At 33.9% G+C, this 19268-nt stretch overlaps 1 protein-coding gene across 2 annotated transcripts in view; it reads right to left on the bottom strand.

Moving 5' to 3' along the window:
• The window catches only part of nes (lysophosphatidylcholine acyltransferase 3 protein nessy), a 68178-nt gene that overhangs the window by 17527 nt on the left and 31383 nt on the right, over nucleotides 1-19268 (bottom strand). Inside the window, exon 8 of one of the 2 annotated variants that reach the window (XM_067130163.1) lies at nucleotides 6137-6281. In XM_067130163.1, the coding sequence (XP_066986264.1) occupies nucleotides 6137-6281 (145 nt within the window). Of the gene's footprint in view, nucleotides 1-6136; nucleotides 6282-17448; nucleotides 17594-19268 lie in introns of both variants that reach the window. The other variant, XM_067130164.1, reaches the window with a different exon arrangement.

The following is a 19268-nucleotide window of genomic DNA, read 5'->3' on the forward strand; positions in this document are numbered from 1 at the left end:
ACAGACCCTCCCCTTCAATAAAGACCTAAATTCTCATTTAACATACTGTTAAGCAATATTATATTACTTATTAACAGGAAAATATGACTGGCAAAACTACAAAACTTGAATTTAAATTACATAACAAAAAAAAAATGTTTGTTTGGTAACTCTGAATGTCTACTGAGGGATAAAATAGAGCTGATATTTTGCATGCAATAAATATCATCACATCAAGACTTAAAATAAATTGTTTCTGATCAGCTTGTGCTGGTTAAACACCTGAAGCTCACTGTAAGAGATATTTTTCAAATCTGAGATTTCAACTGTCATTTACACTAAGCATCTTGACTACTTGAATGAGTTAAGTCTAGCAAACCTTTCAAAATTACCATTATAGTAAATTTTCACTATTAAGTGAGAAGTCTGTTCACTGCTGACATCAAGGAAATAATGAAAACCAAACCAAGAATAAAACATCCAATCTGGGGGCACTTCAAAGAGTGCACTAAGAAAAAATGCAGACAAACAACAAAAGTAAAATAAACATCCATTAAGAATATATTCTTGGATACCATGTGAAAACTGGAAACAGACAAAATTAAAGAACCTGCACAGTTAGATCGACCAAAGGGATGGATGAAAGTTAAGAAGCAAAACAAAGCAGCCAGGACCAAAGGAGCACCAAACAGAACCTAGAGTAGTGCCTACATTGTGCCTGACAACCATACTGAAAATATTTCCCTTTGAGGGAATTCATAAACTATCAGTTCTTTTCTGATGTAAGACATCCATAAGGCCAATTACTACAAGTTCTTGTAAGAGCAAGGGAATACATTTCCAAAGGGAGGGACAAAGAGATGCTATTCAAACACTTCTAACAATATCAGCTTGTACTTTTTTTAAGACATTACTGATGCAACTTGTAAAGAACATGGAACATACAAATGGATAAAAGGCAAGTTTGAATGGACATCATCAATATAGAGGATATTATGAGCAAATTATCCCATTATCAAAGTTAGGACAGTGATAATTATACACATACTGTACATAAATAGCAAAATAGAGTTAAGTGTACATTGAGAATGTACTGATTTTCTGAGTACAGTACAAAATAAGCATGCATAAATCCAATGATGCTCTAAAACAAAACTTCTAAAAGCAAATATTTCATAACAGAGACTATCAACATAAATTAATTTTTGTCTTGTATTTTTTATTTAAAAAATAAACTTTTCATTCTCTCTTTTTTTTTTTTTTAGGAAATAAACCTAAGTATTTGCGTTCTAGAGTAACAAGAGCAGTATTGGGGTTTGCCTGACTCTCATGCCAGGTTAAACAAGTAGAAACCATCCTCTTAAACAGATGCAAATTTTGCTTCGAAAAGGAAGCAGATTAAAAAACAAAAATTTGGAATTTCTTGTTTCAAATCTAGCTAAAATAAGTCATAAAACAAAACTAGTGTGATGACTTCTCTAGACAGTAAAGATGATAGTCATGACTAACTCACAAGGCAGGTTACTGTAAAGGTAAACCCCCTTGTAAATCTAGTTCTGAGTACTATAGCACTGTTCTACAGTAATGACGGAGATACAGTATGCTTGAGGCCAGACTTGGTTGTACACTAGTGGCAGGGGCACTACTAACTTTAAACTGGCATACAATCCAAGATAAGTTTTGTCCCAGCTTGTGAAGTGCCAGAAATACTGAAATTCCCCAGCCAGCATGGAATAGCAGTGTTAGGCATAAAATAATTTGGCTTTTCACAGTGGGAACAAGCTTCAAAGTAAATTTTGACATTTTTGTGTACTCCAATGACTCCTGTCAATGAGATACAGATGCATATGTTGACAAGGAAAAGTCATATAAGAAAACAAGCCAAAACAAAATTTTTGACAAAACTGCAATCAAAGCTGCATATGTCCAAAAAGATGTAAAATAGTTACCGAAATACTCAGTGTGACTTTGGGCGCCTTTACCAAAACACTATATGTCATATTACTTTGTTGTCTTTCACAAACAGCAGGAAACTTCACTTTCTTTAAACAATAGTGAAGTCAGACAACTCTGTGCATTAGTTTTCATGTAGTCCCAGACAACCAAACCAAGAGAAAAAAAGATTTCAACAGAGGCAACAAGGAAATTCGCTTAAATGAAGTGTACAGAGGCTAGAAAATATGAGATCTAAAATCTGATGGTTTTAGGTATGAGTAGCTGTTAGAGACAGTTATGTTGCTATACTCAATGACAATCTGGCAGCCCCAGTGAAATGCTGATAAAAGTTTGGGGAAGCACATAAGTCTTCTACCAAATCTTCAGTAGCCATTGCCTTGCTTGGCTAGGTCTTAACTGGGTGTTAATCAAGTGTGTCTAAGTTCAGTCTCTAAGAGACTATGGGAGAGTGCAACTTGTTCCTTGCCTCTTCTGTTCATCAGTGAACTTAAAACCTAAACCCTGAAAAGCTGAATATCTAGAAGTTGCAGGACAAGACCAGTAAAAAGAATATACATGTATGAACAGAAGACACAAATGAAGACTTATGCTAGGCAAATACATACAAGACTGAAGAGGAAGGATAGAATTCATAACAAGTTTAATGATGTAAAGATATACATTATTTGAAAATGGTTAACAATAATTCTGATTAGGAGGTTTCCAACTTCTGGACAAAATTCTTGTGTAACCAGGGTAAAACAATGTTAAAAATAAATATCTTTTTGGCTCTGAAAGTGTTAAAATCATCCAAAAAACAAGTATTCCTTTGGCCTATAGGGTTTCCCTTATTAAACAGAAGTAGTGATACTTTGAAATTACCAACTGGCAGATATAGTGGTGTGTGGTAAGAAAAAACCTATCCTTGTGAGAAAATGGTTCAACATTAAAGGTATTACATCCTTAACCAATACAAAAAAAATAAACACAAAATCAGTTCTTGTGTTTCAAATGTGTAATTATGTACCAATGACACTTTTATGTAGAAATAACATTAAAAAATATTAATGAGTCAAGTAAAATTCTTCATACTATTACTTTCATGCACTGCTATGCATTAATATCAAGAGTCCTGGTATTTGTCTTACGCTAACAAATTTTACAAGAATTTTAAAACTTTAGTAAATACATAACCATCCCTTGACGCTATTCTTGGTCATCTTATTACAAATAGTTCGACTTGAATGTGTGTTGTGAAAAATCAATAGAAAAGGGAATATAATACAATTACGCTTTCAAGTTTTTTTTACCAAATGAATAACTAACAACCTCTCATTACGCATTTATTTCTTGTAGTCTGCTTCTACTTATCTGCCCATCTTTATCTTTACTTTGCCAGTTTTTCATTTGGATTGAAGAGCAAAAGCTCCAGGTAAGCCCTGTGAGTCGAGAAATGTCTCACTAATCTTTTAATGTCATGACAATAAAAGTATCTTGCATATTATGTACAGTATTACCTAACAAAACAAGGCATGAAAGTCTTTACCCTACAAAAACTCTCTGTGTACTGGATTACAGTTGTCTCACTTACACATGGGTAACTAGCTCTGAGCCTCTTTTGTGAATATACGTTTGGTTTTGTAACTTTTCCCACACCAATTACATTCTGGATGGTATCCTTTTATTCAATCAACTTTAAATTTTCCAAAAATCAAGCAAGGCTGTCTTCATTGGCAGAATCACTTTTCAGTTACTTGGTTACTTTTTCATTTTTGGATCACAAAAGACTTCAGAAATCCATGTAGCCATCCATTACTCACAGTAAATGGTTTGGCTTTACTTATTTCAGGGTGATTCCTTCCTGAATTTTGTAAAGACTTAGCTTTCTATAACATGTTACTGTCCATTGTAGCAGATTTTGTGTTCATGTCTTTAGCCACAAAATTTAATGCATTAGCAAATTTTTCCTTCTCTTTGTATCTCAGGAGAAATAGGATTCATTTTATGGTGCATCTTAGCCACTCCAGAAACAGACTCTCTCTACCCTAATCAATCAAATCTAGAACTTAATTTTCTCTCTTTATAAATGAACTTTTTTTTTTGGGGGGAGGGGTTTGGCATGCTACAGCGTACCTGACAGACTTCAGAACATGAAGCAGGTCCAGGGGAACAGCAGACAAAGAACAGATTCATGGTGTAACCCATGCAAGTGGCCATATTGGTATCTTAAAGTTTTTAATTGTGTAAAAACTTAGTTGTATAAACTAATTTCACATACATGGGATGTAACAGCAGTTTATTTGAGGAATGTCTGATACATGGTAACTTTTCACTATAAGCTTATTTTATATCAAACAATCATTAACTGAGATAGTTTGTACATACTAAGACATGTAATAAGGCCATGGAGACCATGAAATGAATAATCATAAAAGACAGAAAGCAATGCACCTCTGGTCCCAGGAGTAAGTACTGTCTGTAAGTTGTAACCTCTTACCCCAGGATTAAGTACTGTCTGTAAGTTGTAACCTCTTAAAACTAGGTAAGCCACCACAAAGTTTTAAGTCATTTTCAAGTCATAAAAGGAAAAACCCCAATCATGAATTATTGCAGAAGACAAATGACAATGATACTTCTATCTATAAACTGCTACAAAAAACATCAGAGATATTATAAACAACCAGATACTCCGTTTGGATTAAGACCTACTTCACATTTAACATGCTCCCAAACTCCTTAGGATGCAATACAATAACATACCCTCAAAGATCCAGATACCGTATAATGAAGAATTGGACCCTTCTTTTTCTTATTTAGAAGCCAAAGATAATAAAAATAAGAGAGTAATAACTAATATATAAAACTGAATGTTAATAACATTGCAATATACTCTTGGAAACTTAACATAACTGACTTAACAACTGGTACTACAGCTAAATAATGCATAAAATTTGAGTATAGGTAATGGGTAAAAATAGTTAGCTAAAACCTTGTTGATATTCAATAGTCTATATCTGTACCTGTTCAAAAAAATTTGAGATGAGCACAGATACTGATAAAATATGGCAGTTTCAATAAAAGAATTTGATCTCACTCTTTTTCAAACAAATTAATGTCATTTTATCATCAACTTTATTGGGAGATGCAAAGCTTATGATACCATAAGCTTTATATCTCTCTTTTCACACAAAATTTTCTCTATTTCTTATGTAAACTAAGATTTTTTTCAGGAGATTTGAATGAACATCTACTGCACTACTTTTAAATTCATCTCATTAGTAACTTCACTGTAAGATAACCAATCAAAACAAGTGTTTGGTCTTAAGACTGTGTCACAGATATTCCCCCACCCTCCCTTTAAAATAAAAATGTATTTTACCTTATGATTATACTACAGCCTTTCAATCTTTCTCTTGATCAAAATTTTTCAAAAATTTTGAATGAAAATCTACTGCATGAATTTTATATTCAGTTGGTCACTATTAATAACTTCACTAAGAAATAACCAAGTAATAAGTGTTTTGTTATAGACTTCCATCATAGGTTAGTAGACAACAGTAGCCAGTTACACTTCTCTAAGATTCCGAGAGGAGAGCTCCCACCCCTAAATCTAATCTATAGATCTTTGAAGGTTTACTGTGCAATTCCTTATTAACAATAATTCTGAGCTGGACACTGAAGGCACCTACTTAATAACATGTTTGGCAGTTATCTAATTTATGAAAGTTTATAAAATATCTTTTAATAAAATACATGTTGACTTAGTAAATTTAGTCTTTACACATGCTGAAGAAAATTTTATGCAGTACATGTACAGTCAACTTTTGCTCGAGTAACTATTGTTAAAACTACAATTTTAACTAAGATTTTATCTTACAGCAAATATTTTGAAGGTTATAAACTCGGCTTTATAATAATGTATTCGCATTGACACTGATTTATCACTTTTAGCCACAAGAAAAGCAAATACACTTAACAAAACCAAAACTTACACATCAAAAGAATCAAGTTGCAGGATACAGGGTACTGGTATTTAAAAATGTACATCTAAAGCCTTAAATAAAATTTTCCTTACAATACTAACAGCTTTCAAAAATCACAACTACCAACAGCAAACAAATATATAAAACAATATAGTGCAATGCGGCTACAATTTGCTTTAAAAGCTTACAAAAGTGGAAAGACATAAAACAAGGAAGCTGGAGCATAAGCACCTACTTACTGTGCTACCCAAGCGTTTGTATTAGTGTTGAAAGAAGCAATCATGTGGCCAAAAGTTGTGGCGCCTTCATAAGTTCCAATCTTGACATTAGCACAGCCGTTCCAAAGGCAGTTTCCGTTTGCATCCTTACCAGAATACGAGAGGCCTAGAGGATTGAATGGGAGGGAATCGAGTTACTTGGCCCAGAGGGGAAAATTACAAACAGGACTCACAAGCAATATGATAAAGAGCTGAAAGCTGTCATATAAGGGAAAGGGAAAACTTCTAAAAAAACAATAGGGAAAAATTCATACTGTACTAAATAACCCTATAAAAAGCTTCAGCACTACTGTACTTTCACTGTCTCACTGGGCCTCTTCATTGACAGCTCTGTCAAATCATGCTACCATAAATAATATTTTCTAGGGCTAAAAATACAAAACTAGAGAGGCAAATATACAATAACACAACTACAATGTATCATTTCAATATTCTAACAAAAAATGTCAATCTGTATGTCTGATACAGAAACAAATCCTTGCTTTAAGAAAATAATTTTATTTTCTAAAGGGAAGTACTACACCATTCTTAGTGTATTATCTTCACCCCTGAATTATCAAACATAGGTAGATAGCGTCATGTTTGCTATTAAGCAACTTTTCAACAAAGAAAAAAAAAATTAGGTCATACCGGAAAATAACTTAGTTCAGGCTTGCCTGATACGTAAATTTTAACACAAAATTTGACTAAAATTTTTAAAATTTGGAAAAAAAAAATATTCACACTGTTGGTTTAAAACAAAACTTGATGGCATAATACCCAAAATAGGATATAACTTTAATGACTGATATAAAATAATAAACTGAACAAAAAATAAAAGCAGTTTGTGGTACAATCCCACCATTCACAGCAGAGACTCATTAGTGAGCTTGTGATTCCCCGACACTACATTCCTAGATAACAACCATAAGATGCATGCCATCAGACCTCTGGTCCCATGTAGGTAAGAACCTTGCTGTCAGAAAATGTCTTCTTGGACACTCATAGTTGTTTTTATCTTCAAAGGGGTCTGCCAGTTTTGAGGTAAATATCCTTTACGGCTATAGTATTTACATCAGGGATAAAATAAATCACGTACAGGTACTTCAATTTTACTCCTATAATACCCAATCAGTGACACTGGTTTTGTGTCCCTTCAAAAAAAAAAAAAGAAAAAAAAATCCCCTATATATATTACTTTACAGGACTGAGTACAAATCCCTTGTAATAGCCTTCACAAGGAGTAGTGTGTTTCCTCTTAATAAATATCACCAACTTAAAAAAGATTTACATTTTTATTTAAAATTCATATTTTGTCACCAAAAAAATCTGTCAAAGTTTGAACAAGTATACAAAATACAACATACAATCATTTGGACAGTTCAGGACCATCATGTGTGAAATCTTAATCAAATTGGTAGAAAAAAGGGAAGTAACAGTTTGAAATTGTTATGTTTTGAGATACAGACTTTTAAAGTTCAGAACCATGCTTTTAGGTTACTGTATACACAGAGATTAAGAAAAGAGAGAGAGAGAGAATAGAGAGAGAGAGAGAGCTAGCTAGCTAGCTCCTCTGTAGTTTTAGTCTCAGTGCAAGGGTGTTACTATATCCTGTACTCAGCACTGAAAATCTTCCCCAAAAGTCCGTTGACTAGACTTGTTCTTTACATACACAGAATACAAGTAACCCGGTGCAGTGGAGCCGACATTGTGAACAGTCATCTTTTTTGGTTAGTCTGGTCATTGTTACTTGTACACTGCATTTACCATGCATACACATTACCTTTATATGGATTGCTTGTGTAATGATTAAGTTACTTGATCATGAATACTTTTTTGGAAAATTCTTATGCGAGACATTTTGCTTGTGAGAGTGCCACCTTTTTTGGATGTTGTGAGGTTAATCCACACTCATTTTATACAATATTAATGCAAACATCTTATGTCTGGATTCTACGAGCTTTTTTAAATTAGTGTATGCTTTTTATACGCAATTCTGGTTTAGGCTAAGATTTTAAGAAACCCACATCCTTTGGAACTACAGGATGACCATCACTAATCCGGCAATCAGTAGTCCGGAACAATCAGTAATCCGGCACAAATTTCGGCCAGAGTAATTTCTAATGTTTCTGCGCTGATTTTCACATTTCCCGGGTTGCTGCGCTAACTCGCTCGCCAGCCGTTTCGATTTGGTGGCGCAGTGTGCTGCATCAACAAACTGGTAGCCTAGCCTACATGATATTGAACTCCATTCACATTATACAGTATTATACAAACATCAACATAACGAATGTGCATCTTTTTCATGGATCTTTTAAAAAGTTATGCTTTACTACATTGTTTCCAATTGCGTATATTCTCATATTGCTTTTGTATTATAAATTGCGATCAGTGTTTTGTTTTCAGAATCGATATCGCGGTGTTTATTTCGCAGCATTTGACTAAGTTCAAAGCGCTTTTCTTGCTTCTAGTTAGCGTAAATGAATATGGATACTTACTTTATTTGGGGCAAGGATATTTTTCATTATACGAAGTGTTTTTAAGTCGAAATATAACTTAAATACGTCTCATTGTGAAACTAATTTAGCTATTTTTTTCGTTAATATATGACATTCTTGGGAATCGCGGCTGGCCGTTTTGGGGGAATGTTTGTTTTGTGTAAAAAAAATCAAGATTCTGTTCCAAGATTCTGTTCGCTATTTTCTCTTGATTTCATCATAATACGAGCTTTACGTATTTATCTTTTTTTGGCGTGAAAACAGTAGTAATTTGTATTCTTTCATGCCCAATAGTTTTAATTAAAATACATTCTCTCCAGTTTTATTTACGGTCAAGTTTCATCCATGTTGCCGATGCACGATAATTTATAGTCATTGGCAGCTTTAACATTGTTTTCTCAGCTTCAGCTACAACTTGCAGCTTAAAGTTACTGTAGCAGTATATTTCCCTGCCGATCTTTTCTCCCAAGCGAATAAGGGTATAGTGTAAAAAATATATCAGTCCTATTGTACAGTACTTAACGTCATTTGTAACATAACTACAGTAATTGTGTATTACCGCACGATGGTTGAAATACAAGCACAACAGTTGTTATCCGATACGATTATTAGCAAAAAAAACAGTTTCCCCTTTGGTTGTTTATGGCTGTACGCATTTACGCAAGAGTATAACGTTACTAACAATACTTTTATCATTCTCTTTTCCTTTTTTAACTAGCAGATGGAATAAAGAGATGGAGGAAAAGAAGTTGGTCTATTGTAAGTTGGTCTCTCTCGCTGCCTGCGCCCTGCGTGAAATCTAAAAATATTTTTCCTAAATATTTTCGTATAGGTATTAATTGCTAACCCCATCGTAAACTCGAAATATCGTAAGTCAAATTATCGTAACTTGAGCACTACCTGTATTTGATAATTGTCTTTTCTTTATTAATCAACTTGTACTGATTTATGGGATACTTTAATTCTAAGATGAGGTGCTTAGCTACTGGGTTTCGTGTATTCTAGCCTAACAAATGGCTAATCCGGCACCCTCCAGGTCCCAATGATGCCAGATTAGTGATGGTCAACCTGTATTAGCAAAATTAATTGAAGGATCACTGTAAGAATTTCTTTATTCCTCCCCAAAATAAGGGGAGAGAAGTGGGGAACTGACATGATCTAGCAACTGCTGCACCTTGCCAATCAGGTATTTATGTAATTGATCGATTTAGTACACATCTAAATAATTTGAAAAAGTTAATTTTTTTGGTGGAAAAACCTATCATTTATACATGCCAATTCACCTCCCCAGCCCACTTACTCCAGCCACACCTAGACCACAAGAGAAAGTGAGGTTCTTACCTTCATGCAAATTACGGTCAGAGGGTGTACTGTTACTGGGAGAATGGAGTGCTTAAGGTTACAATGACTCACAAACAAAGCAATGACATAAATGATTGGTTTGTGCACATAAATTTTGTTAAATAAGAATGACATACTTATGACCCAGCCAGTGCTTCCAAATATCTGTCGTGGTTCTTGTTATTCTTAACAGCAGTCAATTCTTTCACTGCAATAGGTACAAGGTCTCCAAATAATTTTCTAAGGCCTTGTGACATTTCACATTAATTATCCCTTTACAGCTCAAGTCTTAGAACAAGAAATATAAATTACTCCTTTTCCCTCCCACTCTTCATAAACATCAATTTTCCTTGGCTTTTTTCTCACACTCATTTAATTCACTTCAAAATCTATATTTTCTGGTTGGAACATTAAAGTTCTATGCTATTCCAAACACCCTCTATTCAAACTCACTCACAATTTCTGAAAATACCACATTTGACTTTAAGCAAAACACCTTCTTAACAGTTTTTAAGACAATTTAGTGAAAGTGAATTCAACAGCCTCCTCAGTTAGTAAAATTATTTTTTGCTACCTAAATATTTCCCAAAAATCTAATCAACACTTGGTAGAAAAAATAAAACACAGAGAAACTTCCAATAAAGGTATGGAGTATGTAGTCAATTTCTTTAATTGCCTATAAAATCAAAACCAAGATATTAAAGTTGTCTAGGAGACTTTACTTTGTTACCTTTATTCACTTGGCAAACTTTTATTTTTCAAATCACTTGATGTTTATGCCTTACAAAAACAGCTACTGGACATGAACCAAAAATTCTTGTACAAGTATACCTCGCATAATGCAACTTCAGTATAAAAAAAAAACTTGGATCAATTGCCTTAAAAAAAGTTCTATACCCCCTACAAATACCTAATAATGCCATTATTAGCATTTTCACATATAATTACAAAAAATTTAATTAAATTCAAGCTTTTTATAGTCTTTTTATTGAAAATATGTTTTCCTTCACACTAATATAAAGCATACCCAAAACCATTCCAACAAAATGATGCTGAAGCACTCTATATACAATCAATAATGATGCTGACCAATGTAACCTTGAGTAAACTAAAACAAGAGACTTTTACTTTTCCTATTACTATTCAAGAAAAAAACTTGTACAGTTGAACACAACTTGAGGTGAACTATAGTACATAGTACAGTACTTGTCTTGATACTTTATTGTGGCTTTTATTTTTTTTAGGGAACTCTAGTTATAGACTGAAGTCTTTTGCCATTCACTGCACGAATATCAATAAAGTTTTCATACAACCTTTTCCTTACTGAACATCATTTGCCAATTACCCAGCTATCCTTTCTGGAAAACTAAAATCCAGCAAACCCAATTTTCTTCTATATCACTCACTAAAATCTCCGGACTTGAATCCACTCTACAAGTGAAAAGTCTGTCTGTGAATCTCAGAAAACATGTTCAACAACCCAATGGACCTTAATTTCCAAATTTTGAAGCGTACAGCAAAATTAGCTTGCTATATTTACCTTTGACTTTTATATTTTCCTTGATTCTTTCAATTTGCCTCTTTTTTTTTTGATATACGACTGCATCATGACTATCTGCAATAACTAGATAAATTTCTCTAGGAGTCATATGGTTAAAAAACCAAGACTTCATCCCAAACAGTGTGTTTTGGCAAAAATAAAAATTTGGGGGGGAAGTGCAAAATTTTCTCATATCTCATAACTTCTACTTATTATTCCACTTACAGTGTTCCTTTAGGGGGCACTTTATGCCACTGTATTGAGCAATCATTCAGCTGCAAAATGAAATATAATTGAGCAGTCTACCTTGAAAATTTTCAGAGCTACAAGTCTTTGAACAAAAAACAAGGTATAAACATTTCAATGCCTACCACTTGAGTCACTGCCCTTCCTACAGACATAATTGTTTATCAGGGTCACAAGTGAAAGAGTTAATCAACAACCCAGTTCTCAATTGCAATCTTAATTTACTTCAATTTTATTAATAAGTCAATGTTCTTTCTACATCTTACAAAGCAAGCTATAGGATCTGTAACATATGATAACTGGAGGATGAATACATTCCAGTTTTCAAGAACTGAGCCAGTAAAAGAGTTTCAAATAAGAATGATAAATACTAGTATTTGTGAAAACAGAAAAATAGAAAAAACTTCACAAGTTAATCTGTTAGCTCCTTAAGAAACCAACACGAGATGTCAATCAGGTTCAAAAACCATTCTTTTCTCCAAAAACTTGTACGTGTATACTCTTTGGACTTCGTAGGGTGAAAGCAAGACAAGGCATCAGATTAACTACACTGACAGTAAAAGGCTCCTTCATGAAAATGATTTATAACAATAATATGTCACAAGAGGAAATCCCTATCTGCAAAACTAATTACAGTATATTTCCTCATATTATGAGTTCTTAAAAGATCTTGCTCTACCTTCCAACGCCCTCAAAAAAGCAAAAAAATTTCATGAAGGCTTGGTAAACCCTTTCTCTGATTAAAAAATTCAGAGGGCAAGCATGGGCAAATTAAGTTTTAGGTAAGGAGATTTTTTTAAATAAAAAACTACTGTATACCAACTCCTTCAATTAACACTTAAGTGATATACAGTAGGTTTTCACAAGGCTAGAATATAGGGATCATAAGAGCTCCTACAAGGAAAATAAAGAACATATTTTCACACAAATGACAAGTTAGTCTTGGTCAAATGCACAGCCAAAAAATAGACATAAAAACTCAAGATGGCATAAATATATAAGTGCCAACCACAACAATGTGGTGCTGTGGTTACAGGAGGCTAGAAGAGACAACAAGCAATAGCAGCAGTTCTAAGAATTGGAAGGAAAATGAAAAGAACATCTTGGTAATTTTGGTCTGAACCTCCAGTAGGTAACTTAATGATTGGTTTAAGATTAGAAAAGATGACAGCTTTTCCACAACAATGATCAGTCCTGAAAGAGATCGGCCACTTGATGAGAAATAAATTGAAATCCCTGACATACAGGATCTCTAAGAATGTGAATTCACAGACTCGTGGTATGAAGTCAGGTATTCATAACATGAGGTGTAATCATGGCACTTAAGCACAATAGCAGAAGCAAAGAAAAAACTGCATTCATGGCCAAGCAAATTTTGAAATGCATGACATAAAAATTTGGAATTTCTAAATCCTGAGTCCTGTAACAGGTGTTTTTTTTCACAAAGGCACACCATTTTCAGAGCAAGAATACAAGAGGATATTGCAAAATAGACTGTGGAAGCATCACTTCAAATTACATAGTTAAAGGGAAAAATAAGAAAGGCAGTGCTCACACAGAAAGTAAGGTGGGGGGAGAGGTTCCAATCATTTGTATGGCAAATTATCAGACCTCACAGTACTACTTAAGCCTTTAACTATTTAATTTTCCAATCAAAAATACTCTTTTATTTCTCAATGTACTTTCATACATGCTACCAAACGCTCCTAAGTGCCCTTTATTTCTCAGTGTACTTTCATACGTTTTACCAAACACTACTAAATGCACTAAATGACAACATCCCCAGATAGTATAAAAATAAAACAGGTTCACTTTTTAGGTCATCCTAAAATAGAACACCTGGCAGCTAACTTAATGCTACCTTGACAAAACAATTTGAATTCCATAAATTATTAACAATAAATAAAAAATCTTTTGGATGGTAAAGGTAACTAACCACATAGGATTTAAGTTTGTGCAAAAATCTGAAATCACAATCTTGATGTTTCTTTTACGTGAAAATAACTGTTTACATTCAAATTTGATCTACTAATCTCTTGACTGGCTTCCAGTGACATGTTTCCTTGTTTCAAGCTTGGGGAGAAATTTCAATTTTAATTTTCTACCAACCCGCAATCTAAAAATTGTATCTTAATGAATTCAAGGAATTCAGCTTGCTTGACAAGAAAAATAATCATAATACAGTATACTATAATCAAAACTAGTTGTTCCCTCACTATTTCACTATACACATTTGTTTCCAACTTTTTTTTAGGTTCTTACATGCAAAAAGGCTCAATCAACAGAAGTATATTACACAACTTGGTTTAGTAAATAAAAACATTAAGATAAAATTGTCTCAAACTTTATGGCTGATTTCTACTCATCAATCCCAACCATCCTATTGCTGGACAGACTTCTGAACAGCATTTGAACTGATCATAAGACTTCTGTCTTAAAACTGCAAAGTACCTCTAGACTTCAATTATGCATATTTACACAACTTTCCACAAACAAGTTGCCTGTCTTGTTGACAGACAAATGATCACGGCAATAATTTAAAAAAAGCTAAAATACCTGACCCTTCTTTATCAGTCACACAAATGCATTTACACTGTTCTCTTCCAACCAAGTGTCTGACTGCCGAATACCAGAGGGGGATACAGTATTTCCCAAATTTTCCAGACTATACTCTTAGTTATAAAATTTCCTAACACACAAGTTATACTGTATTCTAACTGTTAATAGCATTTTTCACACAAGATTCTCTACACAACTGCTCACTGATACTGTTCCTCAGATATTAAAGTTTCAGAAATTTAAGGTATGACTTTCATTGTAGTCTCTTATCAGGAAGACACATTCTAATTCACCTATCTCTCAAGTAATAATGCTAAAATCTACAGGGATTTTCAGTGATAATGATACAGGCATTATATCACGATGCAAAAAAAAAATTTTCTTTTCTGATGGACTTCATTTGATGGAGAAAACTCATTAAGACACAATCACTGAGTTCCAAGAGACCTCCTGTCAGCCCCTACTCAAAACTAACATATGGTATCAATGTTACAGCTTTAAAACAACAAGAATATTAAGCTTTACTGCATTTGACCGTTCTTGACTTAATTTATACCAGTACAAACAAAAGTATTTTTGTCAGAATGAATATATATTAATTTAAGTACACACCAAACTACAGCAGATAATTATGGTAGTGTAATGACCAAAATACTACTGTAGAGACCTTATATTTACATTTATTTTCATTATAATCAACCCTGTGTATAGGATCCTTAAGCACAATATGTGCCACTTATGCAATGCAAAACATGCTACCAGTAAGCATCAACTATTCATTACAGCACATACCACACCAAGTTTTTATCTCTTTCCAAATCAAGTTAGCAGTTTTCCTAGCCATTTTAGGCAACTGAATAAACTGTACACCTTCAAACAAATTAAGAACAATTATACTGTAATATGAAAATTCAAGAGGAAAGAGCTTGGCTCTTAACATGAAGTTGGACATTGTACAGCAAAAAAACAAAGAACAAGGTCCCTCAAAATTATGAAGGCACAGATTTGTCAAACTGATAGTCCCTTTGGTCCTACAGTAGGACTTGCCAACTGTTGGAATGTGTCTTCTTTGGCTGCCAAGATGATTACAAAGATGCATGTTCCTGTCATGGAGAGGATTCTACCCACCAGTTCAGAATATGAATCAAAAGTGGACTAGCATATTTGGCTAGTGATCACTGACTTCAGAGCTAACAAATGGCATAAGTCCAATTTTCTACAATGAACACCACCAGGGGAAGGTATGGTCAGATTGTGTTCCCATCTTCACAGAATTTCCTTCTGTTGAGATAATCTGCTATGACAATCTGGTCAGGTTCAAGAAGTGGATCAAAGCGAATGTTATTGAGCTGCAGTGAGCTGCTGACCACTCAGGACTTGGTGTTAAGCAAGCAGGAGCAATCATTAAAATGAGAGTCTGACAGAGAGAAAGAAGCAGACACTTACTAGGTATCAGACTTCAACTGTCTTATGGTCATCCTTGCTTGATCTCAGGATCAATTATTTTAATCAATGAGGATATTTAATTCCTTTCTTTGAAATTCTGATAAATAGCTCATTAATTATGAATGAAAATAATTAGCCCTACATTGTTAGAATCTAGTTATTTTGACCATAATCTAGTTTGTGTCTAATCCAACACAAAATCCTTATTAAAAGCTCCACAACTATATTCTGTGATGATTTCTTAGTTTACAATATCTTCAAATGAAGTACCAAATGATTGGTAGGAAAGTGATATTCAGAAGATAGATCACAGTAACTACAATAATTGTCAAGTGATGAACATCTATACAATTGGGTTTATTACAACAAAAATCTGACATGCAATGGAGCAAAAACAGAATCAATCATCACCCGATGATGCTGAGAAGCTTCATTCAATGGTAACCAGCTTCATGTAATGATGAAATGTCAGTCACCAACCAACCCGGGAATTTAAGCCTTATTCAATTATCAGTAATGATCACATAAATTTGCAGTGACATTACACATCTATTCAAAATATTCAACGTAGACTGACACATCAGTAATTAAGAGTACAGCAGTTTGCTTTGATTGAAAAGGAACAGATAAAAACAAGATTCACCGGTATTCTTTGGACAGCAGTGGAATTTCAGGAAACATGAAAATATATTCCTAGAATGCTTCAAACATAAAATAAATCTATCCAAACCGTAAGTAGTAATGTAAAATAGAAGTAAGGAGCAAAAACATGCATACTATACCTGAAGAAAGCAAAAGATATAAAGTCTTCCCATGGTAATGGTAAAAATATAAGGCAGTAAGATAAACTCTAATACCTGTGATCCAAGTAATACACAATTCTTTACCTTTTATAGAATCCAGTTCAGTTAAGTTTTTATGTAAAACAAAGATTTGTATAAGCATAAAATGATGGCAATCATAAAAAAACATGAAAGAAAAATCTAGCAAACAACAAGAGTTACCAAAGTACTGATCAACAGCATGGCATGTCATTTCCAAGCCATTTCCACTCAACTGTACAACTTCCTGTAACAATGCTAAAAAATCACATAGCTCAAAAATCATTTCCGTTGAAAAAATAAGTTTCCTTTCACAACTCTGTAAATAGGATTATACGTGGAAAAGGAAACGAAAAACTAGATCTTATTACCAGCAACAATTATATAAACTTAAAATGTTAAGAAATTAAAGGAAAAGAATTTGCATGCAAAGCCATAGAAGCATTCACTGCTACAATTTCTTCCAAGATATTGCTACAATTCCTAGGGACCACTTCAAGCAGGAGAAAGGGGAGGAGGAAATTTTCAAGGGTTAGCATCAGATAATTAACAAAAAAAAATCAATATGCCCAAGCAAAAACCTCAGAGAAATCAACAGAAGTATCCACACATTACTGAGGGGAGTCTATTAGTTACACTAATGCAAATACTTGCATAACTAAAGTAGGGAAAAAAGAAAAGTGGAAACATATAAGTTTTTGAGCTTTCAGAGGACACCTCCAAAAGTATAACGTCCCTAAATTAAAGTGGTAGATGTCCAGTATTTCTCCAAAGGGACCCAACCACAACCAGGAACAACCAAACTGGTGAGACTATTGGAGTGATCTCAACAGACTAACTTACTGCGCAACCCACTGATTCGTGTTGTAATTGAAGGACTGAATTAGATGACCAAATTGGGTGGACCCCTCCCATAGGAGAACATTGACGTTTCTACAGCCATCCCATCGCATGCCTCCAGTAGTGTCCCGGCCATTGAAAGCCAAGCCTGGGGCCAGTAAGAATTCTTTAGAATAAGACTGTTTATGATCAGAGGGTAACCATGAACTTAGGGCCATGGTATTTAAAAGCACTAATAAAAAACAAAACAAAAAATAATGATGACTATAAACAAATCATAAGAGATAATAGCAACAAATAATATTCAATATAACAATAGCAACAATAATAATAATGGTATATAGCTTTTGAAGACAATTATTAAAAACTTGTAAAATTATAGAGGATTTCTAAAGAACCTTTACAACGCAGGACAAAATTCATGAACATGCAGTTTTAGAAAAAAGATAAGGAAAAATACAGAATAGTTAATTTCGAGGTACTCTCTTCCCTCAGTGAAACAAGACATTAAGATACTTGTACATTTCAGATTACAATAAAATAAAATTCAAATAAGGCCCCCTCCTACTGAATACTGTAGATTCACATTAACACCACTGGATAATTTCATATATAATTTCATATAAAACAGTCTATTCAGGAAATAAAAAAATTCAAAATTGGTTTATGTTCTGAACATGTAAACCTCTCATCACTACTTATGCCTAATGCCTAGTTAAGGGTGGACAAACTGGATAACAGACAACTTCTTGAACTAGCATGGTGAAGACTCCATGTTTAGGGTGGACTCGCCTGCTAAACTTGACAAAGGGTCTAATTCCATAAATCTTTAACTGCCAATCAAAGAATCAAGACAGCATTACTGTAAAGGAGAACAACAGAAGACAAGTAGGTGTGTGGTGCATTCCTTAGATCCCCTAGTGTCTAGCAGCCTGGTAGTCAATATTCATGTTTCAGTGCCCTAATGACAAGGTTTCCTCAAAATTTTGCACTTTTCTCAGAGTATTGACTTTATTCGCTTAGTTGCATCATCATCACCAATTCACTTATTTACACCATCACTTCATAACAATTTAAAAGCAAAGTTGCTTTTGGAAAGGACTAATTGAATGATGTTCGGTTATCCAGCTGATTTTCAGCTCTACCAGGCAAAATGATTTATGCTCTAGCAATCACCGTTTGTAAGAGGTTCTCTTAAGTAATGTTTTACTAATCAGAGAAAGAACATTATACCTTTTGTGTTTTTAAATATCTTGGGATTTTGGGTATTTTTCACTATTGTTTTAACAGCTGTTGCAGATGGCTAACAGACAGCTTGCTTTTCCTAACTTAGCACCCAGTCAGATTATTTTGATAATCTAATGTATTTGAGAATCTTTTTTTTTCCCTTAGGATACTAATCAGCTTTCTGATTTTCCCTTGTCTGGATCAGTAACTGTTTGGTGGTTTTCATAAATTCAGTGATGCTGCTCTATAGTATTATTGTGCACTATGCCTTCAGTCAACTGCATACTTTACTTTATGAAGCTATTAATTTTGACTTTTCTGATCTTTTTGTGCTTTTATCCCACTCAAAGTTTGTTCCAGCTTCATTAACAGAAGCTTCACATTTGTTATTTGAACCATTTTTGGTGTCCTGCAATTTATGCTTAATAGCGCTAGCCAGTAATCTGTTTTCTTCTTCCATACCCATTAATAAACAACTGGCTTTATTTGTGTGAAACAGCTCCAATCATATCCTACAAGGAGAAATGACCCACTGTGCATATGCAGCTCTTGCTCCAATGGTTAGAAAGGGAACGAAGGTGCCATTCCTCGAGTTG

This window comes from Macrobrachium rosenbergii, chromosome 28 (genome assembly GCF_040412425.1).
Source record: "Macrobrachium rosenbergii isolate ZJJX-2024 chromosome 28, ASM4041242v1, whole genome shotgun sequence".
NCBI lineage: Eukaryota > Metazoa > Arthropoda > Malacostraca > Decapoda > Palaemonidae > Macrobrachium > Macrobrachium rosenbergii.